At 38.1% G+C, this 15031-nt stretch overlaps 2 protein-coding genes across 2 annotated transcripts; both read right to left on the bottom strand.

Annotated features, from left to right (window-relative positions):
- Nucleotides 1-2321: 2321 nt before the first annotated feature.
- On the bottom strand, nt 2322-3733 carry Rh3 (Rhodopsin 3). Its single transcript, XM_068301519.1, has one exon. The coding sequence runs from the start codon at nt 3683-3685 to the stop codon at nt 2516-2518; it is 1170 nt and encodes a 389-aa protein (XP_068157620.1). The 5' UTR covers nt 3686-3733; the 3' UTR covers nt 2322-2515.
- Nucleotides 3734-12540: 8807 nt separating this feature from the next.
- Nucleotides 12541-14370, bottom strand: LOC137583807 (RNA polymerase-associated protein LEO1). Its single transcript, XM_068298945.1, has 3 exons — nt 14134-14370; nt 14029-14068; nt 12541-13966 (listed from the first exon to the last, which is right to left on the bottom strand). The coding sequence occupies exons 1-3, from the start codon at nt 14174-14176 to the stop codon at nt 12541-12543; spliced, it is 1509 nt and encodes a 502-aa protein (XP_068155046.1). The 5' UTR covers nt 14177-14370.
- Between the last annotated feature and the right edge of the window lie 661 nt (nt 14371-15031).

The raw sequence follows: 15031 nt of genomic DNA, 5'->3' as shown, positions 1-15031 counted from the left end.
GTTATGTTGGCCGTTAAACTCGCTGGCTGCCTTCAACCTTGCTTCCTTCCTTGTTCCTGCCTCGTTTGGTTTGGCTTGGCTTTGCTTACAACAATTTGATGGCATATAATTATTAGTTCGTATAATTTATGGCTTCATTTTAGCACACAAAGTTGCCAGGGCTAACAGAGCACACACAGAAGGAGAGAAAATAAGAGAGGGGGACATAGCGCGGTGCATTGCGTTGCGGGAAAAGGGAGGGACTTGTTCATGGCGGTTGTCTTATGCATTTCAAGTTAAGTTTGCATCTGCTGATTTATAACTAATTTGGCTGACATTTTTATGAGGTATCATGAACTAGATTGGAAACGATTTTAAAGTTTTTAACCGAAAACGGATCAAAAGAAGAGCGAAGAGGTATTTGTTTACTGAGCTTCCCATTTATAGAAATATGAGTGAAGAAAATCAGAAAGATTAATTTTTTGTCCTTAAATTTTGTCAAGAAAACTCACTTCTTTCAGCGGTGTGACAAATGAAAGAGCAAATGTGTTTTGATTTTCAAAAGCAAATTTTGTCCGCCGAAATGGAAGGAAAGAGAGAAGAAAACTAGAAATTGAGAAGTTCCTAGAGTGTTTGGCATGCGGCGCAATCATCTACAAGAAGGAAGGGAAACCCCATGAAGCCCAAAAGCCACTCATTAAAAGGAATTCGAGTGCCCACGCGAGCAAGCCAAATTGCAGGGCCACAGTCTCTTGGCTCCTGAGTACTCCTGGCTGGCTGCTGTTATTGACTCCTGGGCCTACAACACACTAGACGAACTGCTGTTGTCCTAGTGTCCTTCGTGTTCAATTTGTGTGTGTGTGTATGTATGTGTTGGGGTTTTTAGTTCTTTTTTTTTTTTTTTTTTGCAGGTTGAACTTTGAAGGCGTCGAAAAGGCCTAATTATCTTAATTAATGAGTGCCAAAGCGAAATTCGTGGAAGACAAATGTGCCAGAGCTGGCAGGCATTCACTCAAGGACCACAAGGACGTTGGCGGTTGCCATTTTAATTGTCTCACCCACACCCCCCATATCATACACACACACACACTCTGTGTCTGTCTCTGTGTGTGCGATTTTCATTAATTTTGCTTCGTTTTTACCCATTTTGCGAGGCAGTCAGCTCGCTGGCTGCGGCCGATTTTGGTTTATGGCCTCGCGCTGTGGCTCCTGCTACATCTCTGGTACAGTGTCTGTGTGTGTGTGTGTGTCTGTGTGCGGTTTTGTAGGTTTGCCGCAAAACGATGCAGAAAAAAAAACACCATCACTGTGGTGCGAGAAAAAATGCCCGCCAGGCAGAGAAACGAAACGAAATGCGGTGGCTGGGAAAACAATAATAATGAGGCGCCATACAAACACACGGCGCAACACTTTGGCGAGCAAATTGTTCAAGATGCGGTATAGACCGGAATGGACCAATGCCACTCCTACTCCCGCTCTCACTCCAACTCCCATTCTGTGTCGCTATCCCATGTGCAGCACAAATCTAGGCAGCTGGAATGTTTACAACCATGTTTTAACCAAATCCTTGAGATGTTAGAGCAGACAAAGTGATAAATTTGTTGTCATCGCAAGGCCAGATTAAGTCAGAAAAGGTTTCGGTTTAAATTTATAAAGTATTTCACTTTGTGGAACATGCGTTTTATGTGCAATTTTCATTCAATTTGGGAATGTTGTATGTGAATTTCAAATAAGATTGCTTGTGAATGATTAATTTGTCAGGCATATTAACTTGGCTTGCTGGATGAGTCTATAGTATAGTACATATTGTGGATTGTAAGTTTTAATTCATGAATCGCGCACAAGTTGAACGGCCTTTGGCCTGGCAACACACAACTACTGGTGGATCGTATGTGGACCTGGGACGAGAATTTCCTTCAAGAAATACATCATTCTGCCCTATGCACTCTCTCACAGCAGATTGTGGAACCCAAGTTTAATTTATTAAAATTGTTGAAATATTTATTTGGTTTTATTCCCACTTTTCTTACATTCCATCACATTGAAGATGTTTCAATTGCCAAAATGTTTCTGCCCGAGAAGGCGCAAGCGCTTCCAGTCGTTAAAAGCTTTGCTCTCTCTGCCACAGTCTCTCTGCGAGTTTCGAGTTCTCTCTGAGAAAGTGAGAGAGAGAGCGCCCTTTTTGTGGATGGTAAACTGAACTAGCACAACATTTTTACCATTTGGGCACTTTCTTTCATATTTCTCGTCAATTTCTGCTCTTGCAATTTTTTTTTCCCCGGCGTCAACTGTCTGGAGTGACAGTTTGATTGAAATAACAGAACAAAGTTACTTTAAACAGATTTGCTTTAAAATTCACTATATTGCTTTTCTTTTCCAGCAAATAAAGAATCATAGACTACAAATTATAATTGTGTTAAAAGTGAATTACATATTTTGTTGTCAACTTGTTATAGAATTTTCCCAGGCATTTGATATTACAAAATCGTTTCATCATCGTCATTGGCTAGAGTAGATTTTCCTCACTTGTTTCTATTTACGCTGCTGTCGTCTGTTGTTGCTCTTGTGTGGTCGATGTGGAGGCCACTGCCGAGGATTCTGGCGCCTTCTCACTGATGGCCAACCAGGGACAACGTTTCTGCAATTCCATCCGATATCTGGGATGACTGATGGCATAGACAAATGGATCTATGCAGGCTACCATTTTGCAGGCACATGCTGGTATCATGGTCGCTCCAGGTGTGAGCAGAGACTTATCACCGAATGCCCCAATCAGCGACATTACTCCGTATGGTGTCCAGGAGCAGAAGAAAAGGAAACAAATGGTTATTGCTGCCTTGGCTATGCGTATTTCAGCTGTCTCCTTGTTCTTGTCCACATTCGAGCGCAACGATTCCACATTCATTTTCTTTGCCTGATCCCGCAATGCTTTCTCATGGCTAAAAACATGTCCAACTATCTGCGAATAATAGTACAGAATCATTGTGGTGGGACACACAAAGCTAAAGAAGAATATGGTTGCCACAAATAGGCGGGTATCGAAGTTATCCGTTAGGTAGTCAAATGTGCATGAGGTCAGATATCCTTCCGGCACAAAGCGTCCCCAGGTTTCCGTGTAGCAGGCAACCACCCAGGGTGTGGCATACATATAAATGAATATCACCATGGCAATGGCCTTACCGTGCGTCATTTTGCCTTCCATGGGACGCGTAATGACATTATACCGATCGTAGGCAATAAACGCATTTGTGGCTCCGGCTCCGATGCCCGTGTAGGAACCAATTATTCCGAATATTTGGCAACCCAAATGACCAGCAGCGTAGCCCTGATTAAAACTATTGTAGATAAATATGGGAGTCTTGCTCATCATGAAGAAATCACAAATGGCCAAATTGATAACCAAAATGTTTGATGGTGTCCGCAATGATTTTGCTGCCGAAAAGACCCATATAACCAGACCATTGCCGATAACAGACATCACCGTGAAGAAGATGTAGAGAGTGCCCAACAGATAGTTCATCGATTCGGGTGGCTCTGGATAGGTCAGCCAGTGTTCTGGTATGTGACGCAGTTCATCTGGCGGTACATTCCAGCCCAGCAGACGTGCTTCAGCTGAAAGTCGGGCTTCTGGCTGCAACACCGTGGACACATTGCCGATTATAAAGCTTGCACTACTACTATTACTTTTGCCGAGATACTCCATCATGTATGCCCCACTCGAAAGAACTCGAGCCGACTCGGTCTTTGGGCCCAGACAAAATCACTGCCAGCATGGCGATGGCCTTTTATACACAGGCCCCAAGTGGAAGAGTCGAATTGGATTACAGTGAAAACTGCTGCATCAACAGCAAACAAAAGGGATTACAACGTGGATTTAACTAATCTGTTTTGGTTAAAGCTTGTTCTCTACCTTCTTCTTTATTGGTAACTCTGCTGAGCAGGTGAAATGTGCATTGATTTCAAATGGATGGCAAGGTCATTGGATTAAAATACACTAACAAAAAAAGTTTAATTAGTGTTTGAAATTCATTAGTTTTGAAAGCGTATTCTTATAGTAAACTGTGGCTCATTTAGATACCATTCATTTATGAAAAACTATAGAATTAAAGCTTAATTGCAAAATCATTACATTTATAATTAAGAAGCAAATCAAAGTTGTTTATTTGGTTGAAGAAATTTTTAGGCAAGTTTAAATGCAATTAACAAACTTTCCGCTAACTTGGCAGAGAAAGTTTTTGTGTATTTATTTCATATACATGTGCCCCGAATAATATTTCTCACATATCCATAATATGGGGAGGTTGTATGGGGGCCACGCCTACTTATTAACTCATAAAACAAAAAGTGTAGCATACTTTAACGGGCGTCCCAAGACGACAAGTCTAGTGGGAGTGGGAGTGTGTAATTATGTGTGTGTGTGTGTATTTGTATGTGCAGCTACAATTTAGGTCATAAATCATATGGAAAAAGTACATAAAGGCATGCAAATATTCCCCAATTCCCTCTGCCAAAGCCACCGCAACATATACACACAACCACATACACATATACAGAGATAAAGATACACGTACAAACACAGACAGGCGACTTATCGCATATGTGTGTGCATATGCTGAAAGTATGTACAAAGATTGATTTCCCTTTGTTTGCCTTTTTAGTGTGCATGAATATGTGTGTGTTTCTCGCTGCTTATTCACCTCAATTCCAAAGGCCTATGCGAGAGAGCTGCCACGCCTACTACCTGCCACCAATCTGCCCATCACTAGCACCACCCACCCCCCAGTGAGAGCTCAGTACATCAACCACATGCAATCACCATGGGTGGTAATACTTATTATACTGCATGCCTGATATGTATGTGCGCGGTTGTGTGTGTATGTGTGTGCTATGTTTTGGTCTTGCCTGTTGAAATAATATGTTATATTCACTTGATTTCGATTTTTGCGTTGCCTTTTCATTTCACTCAATTTTTGCTTCCTTTTTTTGTGGCAAGGTGAATGACTCTATGGGGACTTGACGGCGGGTGGCAGTTGCTAGTGTTGCCTAGAAGTGTGGCTTTCCATGTAATTAAGGACAGCTGTTGGCGGCACATCCCCAAGAGACATTCAGTGCCAAGTTGATTAGTGCAGAGCATAAATTGAACATGTGTTAGCTGCAAAAGTCAGGTAAGAGTGAGTGGGTAAGTAATCATCGTGATTCCCGTTTCTAGAGCTCCGGTTTTAGTTTGATTCCATACGATGATTTCATTAGTTGATTGCACGAACAATTAGTGGCAAACGGAAATTCATTGAAAACGAAACGAAAAAAAGAAAATCAATAAAAATCAAAGTTCACTTTTGATAATATGAAAGTTATCAAACTGCAACTGCATGGAATAGTAAATAGTTAAATCAAAAAACTATCTTTTGTAAATGCTTTTTTTCTAGTTGATTTTCTATTAATTGCAAATGTTTATAACATATTGTCGGAAAGAAATTTTACTAAGTGGTTATTATTATTAATTATTATACAATGAGATAAGAAGAATGGCATTTTAGGTTTTATTTAATGAGCAGATGACATTAGATGGAAAGTGGATGAAGTTGGTTCTATTATTAGGCTATGATAACTTTAATCGAATTCTCTGTTTTCTAACTAAACAATAAGTCTTGATTGGTAGGTAAGCCATGAATCAACTTTGCAAACAAATATTTACAATTTTCTTTGCTAAAATATTTGCAAGAAAGCTTTGCATTTTGGATTTAACTGGCATTTATGGGAAATTAATTGGTTTACACACGGCAAGCAGCTGCATAAAGCAGACAACCAATTTGCTATCTGTAATGAAAAATGTCAACATGTGTAAAGGGGGCAAATGTTTATATCCATATGCATGTGCATATTTATATTTATGTATTGCCAGCCACTTACCTGAACATACTCAAAATATTACTCATACGCCGTGTAGCCCCTGGCAAAGTCAAGTCTCCATGACTATGCATATGTACGTGGGACCTTCTCTACTTGCTGCCACGGTAATTGATTATCAAATTCAGCGTTTGCCAGCGTTGCCAAAAGCAATTTTTAGTTTGTCCTTTATGCACCATGCAGCTGCTCTTGGTCCTGCTCTAGCCGTTGCTCAACTTGAACATTTATGGAGAAAAAGTTTTACTTCTTTCTCTTTTTTTTTTATTTGGCATTCCTGCAAATGGGCTGAAATGGCTCAGTGTGTGTGTTTGTAGTTGTTTGTATGTTGGGAACATATTTTTAATGTGTGTGTGCAAAAATCTGTAAAATTTGTGCTATGTCGCTTTGATTGCACTTTGGCAAACATATTTTTACAGAATTGTGTGGTCTATGTTTTACATGAGGTTTTATGGCAGCGCCATAAAGTTTCCACTTATAATTGATTTCCCCTGTTTATTAGTTAATTTCATTCTCTATTTGAAGTGTCACTTTTAAGTTTTCTCTTTTCCGCCTTGATCGGGATATCTTCATCACAAAACACAAAAGCCATTAAAGTATGGACATTTTAGTGAAAGAGACGCGGACTAATAAAGTCATGGAGGGAAGGGGATGTGGAAAAAAACTCGTTATTGTTATCAATTCTAATTAATTAAAATGAAATTTGGTTGCGGCACCAAATGGAAAATTTTTGCAATCAATTGAAATTCAATTAAAATACATTGCCAGTTGCCAGTTGAAAGCCCACAAATACAAATACTTGTACAAAGGTTCCGTTTTTAGAAAGGCAAAAAGGGTTAAGGCTATATATATGTATATATGAGAGTGCGTGTATATCAGAGTGTGTGAGTGTTGCCTAATGGCTTTTATAGCCAAAGTACAATATGACGCAACATCGAAATCCATTTAGTTCAATTAAATTTATTCATCAATTAAAAAAGAAACAAAAGGGCCAAACAGTGCTAGAGAAAGAGAGATAGAGAGAGAGAGGGTGGGTCAGGAAAAAGCGATAGAGAGAGGAAAATACGACTGCAAAAGGAAATGCGTGCATTGGCCACGCCCTATAAAAAAAAACATTGTTCGTTTCTTTATATTTTGCTTGATTCTCTCTAAGCATCGTAAATACTGGCTTATGGCTCAAATTATTCAAGAGAAACGCTTGAGTGAATCAATTCTGTTTAGCCCACAGGCAGGCGACCTTGAGCACAACTGTACCACAAACACACACACACACACACACGCACACACGAATTCGCTTTTGGTATTACTTACTTTTGGTCACTGGCCCGTCAACTGGCTGATTGTGTTCATCAATTAGTTATAAATCACACGCCCAAAGGGCCTTGGCATGGACTTTTCAACGAGAAACCATCAAAGACAAATTGGCCAACTATGTATGTATATAGTAAATGGTGCGTGTATATGTGTGTGTGCGTGTGTGTGGATATTTGGATGCGAGGGTATACTAACATATTGTGTTTACAATTGGATGAATGCGTTATCAGGGCGCATACTTAATATAGAATGTGTCTCAATCTATTTACCATTTCAAAAATTACCAATTTTGAACCATGGATCTTTCTTTTTTGAAAAACATACACCAGTTTCTCTTACGTTTTTTTATTCTATTAACTTTTGATTTTTCTTAAGAACAAAGTCAAGAAAAGATCTTACACGCTTGGAGACTTCTTTTAAATTCAAATTTTATTTTGTTCGCTTAGCAAACTTTTATCTCAGTTACAAACTTACATGAATATAAGAAGAAACTGTTATTATTTTCATTGGAAATTTTTGGTCACATATTCCACACAATCTTTACTACGGTAGAGTTAGACATTCAAGGACCACGGAGAAAATCAGGACAATGTCAAACTAGAATATCCACTTATACCCACGAGCAAACACACACACACACTCGCGCGCAAGCACATGTACAAGCGCAGAGAGTGAAGTTAATCCCGCAGGAAATGGCAGCAAAGGCATCACATTTTTGGTCAGGGCACAAGAGTTGAGAGAACAAAATGCAACTGGAACTGCAACTTTCAACTTGAAAACTGTGAAATGCATTTGCGCACTTGACTGTTGACATGCAGCACAAATTAAAGGAAATGCAGCAACAAGAACACCATCAGAGCCTGATGATGATGATGGCTAACTGTCAGGGCATGCCCTTGCCCATGTGTATATGAGTGAGCTTCGTGAGTGTTGCATGTGTTTGTTTAGCGCCAGCATAAACAGTTGTAACAGTTGGACCAACACATGCCCATGGATGACCAACCAACATGGTCCGAATCATCCCGACAATAGCAGAAGCAACAGCAACGGTAATTACATAACAAAAGTGCATACAAAACAACAACAAATGCGCACACACATATAAACATATAAACAAATACACAAATATGTACAAATGAATCCTGAAAGCTGGTTCCTGGCAGCTGGACTTAAATGAGTTATACAAATAATTATGCTGTGATTATTCCACTGACCACGTACCACAGAGTGTAAGAGAGAGAGAGAGAGAGAAATGGCGAGAGACAAGCACAAACAGATATAGGGCAAAAATAAGCAAATACTTCCAAATGAATCTGCCTGGTTGAGCGCACTATTACGCCAAGAGATGTGGCATAAACAATAAAAGATGTGGCCCTAAAACAACAGTAAATTGCTTTTCGTGGCAACAAATTCAGTTTCATATGCTTTTTTTTTGTTAGCATATTTCCAAGTTTGGGATTAAATAATATTCAATTTGAAATTTTGTGAATTTACATTTTTGTGTAATTTTGTATTTCTGGGTTACATATTTAATAGTTTTTAAGACCAAATAAATTGAATTTCATCCGTTTAATATGCTTTTAATTTTCGTAAATTTAAGTCAACCAAAAGACTCTCTGTTTGACTGTTTTAAACGCTTTCGCATTCTTCCACCAAGTTTGTGAAAAAGAAAGTGCTAAAGTATGCAACTTGAGGAATATATTGATGCCGTTATTTGATTTAGTTAATTTAGTTGAATTTGTTATTGCCAATTCAAGCATTAAATTCAATAATAAATTGCAGATATATCTAAAGCAAGTAATTGAATGATAAATATCTATGGCCAAAGAGATTTCTTGAGCAAATACATTTAAGTAAATTCCAATTAATTTCTATAATATTACCACAAATACAAATATACATATATATCTACATACATATGTATATGTATGTATACAAATCATCTATTTAAATCAGCTATCAGTTTTAACAAAATGAGTCAAATCAAATAGATTTACAAACCATTCAATTATTCATTTGTATATCGTATGCGGCTTTAATGGCAGATTGCAATAAACAACTAAAACAGATAAAGGGAAAGAGAGAGAGAGAGAGAGAAAGAGACACAGACACACTGAGACCTAGGTGGGTGGTAAAATGCCAGTGTATGGACCAGTTTGTTAATGAATATTAAACACATAGAAATATGTCGATATGTGTGTTTGTGTTTGTGTTTGTATGTGTGTACACGACAATTCCATTTCGTTTTATGAAAGGGGTTTTGCGGTCGAAAATGCCATTAAAACCATTTCATATTGTAATAAAATTAAACAGAAATTTGGCCTGGCTAAGCTGGTTTCATTGATTTAAACAAATATTAGCTCAATATACACTTAAGTACATACACATACATATATGCACACTTTGAGTGTACTTATAAGTGTGAGAGTGTGTGTGCGTGGCGATAATTACGATTCGAACTGTCATAAACAACATGCAAGCTAACGCCAAAGAGATGTTCTTATTCTTCTTCTTGTTATTGGTCAGCCACGGGCCATAAACATACATACATATGTATGTATGTACACAAAAACATATACGCACACACATATGAGTGTAGTCCGCCTACTCTTGGCATTAATTTTATAATGCCGCAGCCGCAAAACATAAAATCTTCAAAAGCTAAAGAGAGTCCTTTAAGCATTTGGGTGTGGCAACCTATGGTCGTCTCTTCTTGGTCAGCATTTGGGCCCTCTTTGTGTGTTTGTGTGTGTGAAGTTGTCAAATTGCTGCGTTGACAACTGACACGTGGTTGGACTCACTCACACGCCACTCACACTCCCTTCTCATTCTCCTATTTCTCTAGCTTCATTATAGCCTTTAATTACTTTGGCCAGTTGCAAATTTAATGCCGCCGGTCTTGCCTTGAATTTCAAAACCTTTCGTGTTTACGGCATTTGCTTGTAATTTTATTGCATGCTTCCCATATTTCTCTCTTTTTCTCTCTCAGAGAGATGTCTATGCGTCTTGATGTCTCTCTGTCTGACTTTTATCTGTCTGACTGTCTGTTCATAAATAATTAATGCCCTAAAGGTATGTATGTAAAATTTCTTGAGGGCAAGTGTGTGTTAGCGTGTGTGTAAAATGAGTGTCTAGTTTATGGCCTGTAAATAAATTTGAGTGCAGTAAGTGTAATTGTGTTTGCTTTAGTTTACAAGTATCCTTTTATGTGAAGACTTTTTCGGGTTAATGAGTGCAGACGCTTGTTAAATCTAGACCAACATGTTTGGCCATCAAGGCAATAAAAATTACTAAGAATTTGCTTAATTTACAGAAATGTTTTTTAAGTACCTTGTTCATAATAAAAAAAAGAAATTAAGCAACAAAGACGAAAACTATTTCAATGCCAGAGGAAAGAAACTTATATTTAAATAAGCTTTTGTTTAATTGTAAAGATCTAGCAAAACTTCAATAATCATTGCATCGAAGCTCTTTTAAGCAGAAAATGATGAGAATATACAAAGAACATAGAAACACTAATGAAATAACCCAATTTAGTGAAAAAAAACTGTGAGACTTTAACCACCTTTCAGCTTAATAGAATTTAATGCTCAATATTACCTTAACAAAGAGTAAATCACATTTTCGTATAACTATTTATTAGGTGCAATCAGGCCATTGGCTTGATATTTGTATACATTTTCATATTGATTAGCTTGCAAACATTATTTATGGACAATATACAGAAGAGAAGGAGAAGCGAAGTGCTGAATTTTAATATGCCTTTGAGGCAGGTAAGTTCTAGACATGAACTATATATGTATGTATTTATCTATCTATAGACATAAACCATGAAATGCCACGACTCAATGGAGAGAACGGAGGCAGCAATGCAGCAGGCGTAAATTGGTGTCTAATAAACACATAATCAAGGTTCATTTGCTGCAGGAGACACTAAATTGCATTAGCACAAAGGCGGCCTAAACCACCCCGAAATACTCGTACAACACGCTCACAGATACACCCACCCTAACACACACATACACACACACAAGCACACCGATTGGGAGAGAGTTTACAAACTTGTCGACAAATATGTGTGCAAGATATTTGGCCTAAAGGCGTTGTAGCATGCACCCAGAAGCACAAAGCCCAAGCAAAACACTTCAACTCCCCCAACACACATACCCGTACCCTTAAAATTGGTGACAGTTTAGTTTATAGCCCGTAACAAGTTAAGGCGTATCTTTGTTACATTCGAATGTATGACCAAGCATTGCAACAACAAAAGGACACAACAATCCTTGGCATTGTAATAAGCTTATGTGCTTATAAAGTGAGCAAATGAGCATGAACTGAAACACGAAACTCTTACTGACAATGAAAACCAACAACAAAAAAAGAAGTAGAGCCAACAACAAAAAAAAAAAAAAAAAAAAAGAAATTGCATGCCTCACTTAATCAACGTCAGTCCTTTTATGCATGTGAATAATGTAGATGGGACACCGAGAACTCCAGCAGCGGGATCAGGGGGGAGAAACACTGCGAATGCAAGAGTAAGCCAAGGTAAGGAACAGTGACCCATTTTTCGCTCAAGCATATAAAGCTCTATTGTCTCAATGGGATTTTCGCTGACGTAAAATGTAATTATAACACTTTGCTTTACCATTTTCATTTGCATGATAATATTCTTTGTGTAATTGAAATGGAAATTCTTCAAATATATATACATACATACATATACAAAAAGGAGGGAAAATAGAAATTAATTTAATGGAAACATTGTTAAAATGTTGTGGAAAAATTGAAATCTCTTTAGGTTTTTCCCAGTTGTACACATATACTTATTATTTGACCTGATTATTTCTCAAACTCACCATAATTCGATGTCTACTAAGATAAAAGCATATTGTCATTGAATCTGTTCAGAGTTCTTCAATGGCTTTGAGTTTCTGAAACGTGTCAACTGCCAATACAATGATCAAAGAATCTGTTGCAGTGCGTCAATTCTCTGTCTATATTGGCCACGTAAAATCAGATGGGTGGCAATCAGCATGAACCACTAATTGCCTTGGGCTCCATGGCACAGTTTGACAGCAACGCATACCAACTACAATGACGATTGGCAATGACGTACAGATATGTGTACTACATATGAACTGCATTGTGACTTTAAGCAATTTCTACTGCCCACTACTAATATGTGCCAATGGTCACGCCCACTAATTAGAGCAATGACTGACCACAGAGATGCTTGTCTACATAGATGAAAATGGTTAATTAATTAACAATTTGGATGGTTGAAGGCGAATTCTTCAATGATGTGCAGTAAATTGCATTATGTTTATTGGAATTGTTTCAATTCTATTCATCAGAGTCGGAGTAAAGGAATTGTATTGGTCTGCGTTTTGCGTTCTTACCCACTTCAGAGTCATCGGAATTAGTTTCACGACCTTCATTCTTCTTTTGCTTCTGCACTTTTGACTGGTATTTTTTCTTAGAGTGACTGTCATCAGAATCAGCCTCCTCTTCGTAACCCGGATCACCATCATTGATAATGTCCATAATATCGCTCTCATCATCGTCGTCGCCATCCTCATCATCGCTGTCTTCATCTTCAGAGTCGTCGTCATCCTCTTCGTCTTCGGTGTCTGTAATCTTGTCATCTGAATCAGTTTCTTCAAATTTTGGTTTTAATGCCTCATTTCGATTGGTACGTATACCGGAAGTAGCTGCTTGACTAGTACTACTCATTGGCATAGCACTTGCTGTTGCATTCTCCTCTTCAGTCTCATTGGCTGGTTCATCTAGATCCGAATCATCAGCTGTACAGTGACGCATTGGCGTAACACGAGGTTTCTGATTTAATTGTTGCATGCGACGCTTATCTCGATCCTCCTTCTTTATTTGGGCTAATTCTTCTTTGATCTTACGCTCACGATCTAGTATTGGATTTATACCCATATCCATGAGCACCTTGACGCAACCGGTTTGAGGTTTATTCATTGCTCGATTTCTGAGCCCCTGTACATGGCTTTGTCCAAAGGAGGAATCCAATTTGGGACGTAAAGTCATTTTGTCCTTAATCGATGTCTGTACCTGATAAAAATCATCAAGCCGTACGTACAATTGATTCTGATCGTCAGGCACAGGATGATGCATTATATCAAAGACCTCGGCGCCAACGTGAAAAGTTTCGCTGCCGTCTGACCAACGCACCATACGGGCATTTGACTCTTTGTGAAGTTCTCCCAAATCGTTTCGATTCTCGCGCCAACGTATGGTGGTCTTAAGGCGGCTAATGAAATTCTCACGGGACTGTTCGCTCTTCAGGTCCTCTACAGACATGTCACTAGTATAGGTCTTGTCATTATAGGGTATCGGTTCAACTGGTATAAATATAGGCATGCGCAAAAAGTGAGAATGGCCCTCAATAAGGTTGCCTATGGATGGTAAAGTTGCTTTATACTCAACGGTAAGTTGATTTATTGATTGATCTTCTGCTTCAGTTTCATCTAAAGAGCCGATTTCTGGAATCTCTACCGAGTTAGATTTTGATTTAGAGTCTGTCATCTTTGCTTTAGTTTCATTTGGCTCTTGGTTGCCTTCCTGATCATTTGTATCCGAAGAAATTTCTTCTTCCTCAGACGACGAAGAAAATAAAAATCTCTCTTTATTTTTCGAATGGCGACCAGAGGTTGAGCTGCTTGAGCTTGAAGTCGAACATTCGCCATCAGATCTTTTCCCTTCGAGATTCTGCGATGACTTTGTCGAGCCTTTAGCGTAATAGCTTTTACAGTAGAAAACGGGATTTCAATAGAAATTTGATTAAACTATCTGCGATTCACTTACCCAACATTCGATTTGTAGTTTTCCTTTTCTTTTTGGTTATCTGTACGCGAATTACATAAATAAGTACCAAGCATATGTACATAGTTAATATAATTTATTTATTACCTGCCATCTTTACGAAATCAGTGTGCATATTCGGATTGTCCATGATTTTTGCTAAACGTTTTAAAATTCTTAATTATTTTTTTATGTAAGATGATAGGCATAAAATTTTCTAATGACTCTGCTGATTTAATGTCAGTTCACTTAAACAGGGTTGTCAGCAATGGAAATGCAGAGGATATAGTGATGGCATTTTAGTATAATCGATTTTTCATGCAAATTCGATAGTTTTCCCCAATTGTTGCCTTTTTCATGTTACAGAGGTGTTGTGAATTGTGTATCTAAGCAGAACTACAAGACTATGAAAAGTGTCTATTAGTGGAGGATATCCTACTTTAAATGCCAATCGAAAAGCTTTTGAATTCAAATGGTAAACCTAGTAAGGGCCTACCTGAATTGATGTAAGGCGATGTTTGGTTCATCCATCGTAACATTTGCTGGGCTACGGAAATCGTGTTTCGTTGGAAACAGTGCAACTTAAGCTTGCAAACATTATTAATCGGTACCTTTAGAGATATCGGACTGAATTCATATACAAACATTCATATGTGTTCAAATATTAAAAATAAGCTTTTGATTTTCATTTTATTTGAACATTACATCAGTTGAACTATCAGTTTAAGTAACCAATTGACAAGCAATCATTGAACCTTTTCGCAGACCATCAACTACTTTGCAAGTGCATTGAATTTACAATTTATTAATTGGCATTCGAAACTCTTTGCCATCCACGGGAATCGAATTGCCAATTGAGAGATGGGACTTTTTTCTGTTTTTTAAATTTTAATATTTTTGCCATGGTAAACTCATTACCAGAGACTTATTTTAAATAATAATTTGCCAGCTTACAAGCGAACCAACTGCTGATGATTTTTTATTTTCACTCTTTATTTTTTTTTTT

Source organism: Drosophila tropicalis, unplaced genomic scaffold (assembly GCF_018151085.1).
Source record: "Drosophila tropicalis isolate 14030-0801.00 unplaced genomic scaffold, ASM1815108v1 contig_878, whole genome shotgun sequence".
In the NCBI taxonomy this organism is placed as follows: Eukaryota; Metazoa; Arthropoda; class Insecta; order Diptera; family Drosophilidae; genus Drosophila; species Drosophila tropicalis.
The sequence above is the reverse complement of the archived record's forward strand: the minus strand, read 5'-3'. Positions and strand labels throughout refer to the sequence as shown.

Excerpts from the sequence above, each read along its gene's own strand:
- Rh3 (XM_068301519.1), bottom strand. The coding sequence starts at position 3,685 with ATGATGGAGTATCTCGGCAAAAGTAATAGTAGTAGTGCAAGCTTTATA.
- LOC137583807 (XM_068298945.1), bottom strand. The coding sequence starts at position 14,176 with ATGGACAATCCGAATATGCACACTGATTTCGTAAAGATGGCAG. Across the intron at positions 14,069-14,133 it reads TGATTTCGTAAAGATGGCAG|ATAACCAAAAAGAAAAGGAA; the intron begins GTAATAAATAAA and ends ATTCGCGTACAG. Across the intron at positions 13,967-14,028 it reads AACTACAAATCGAATGTTGG|CTATTACGCTAAAGGCTCGA; the intron begins GTAAGTGAATCG and ends CTACTGTAAAAG.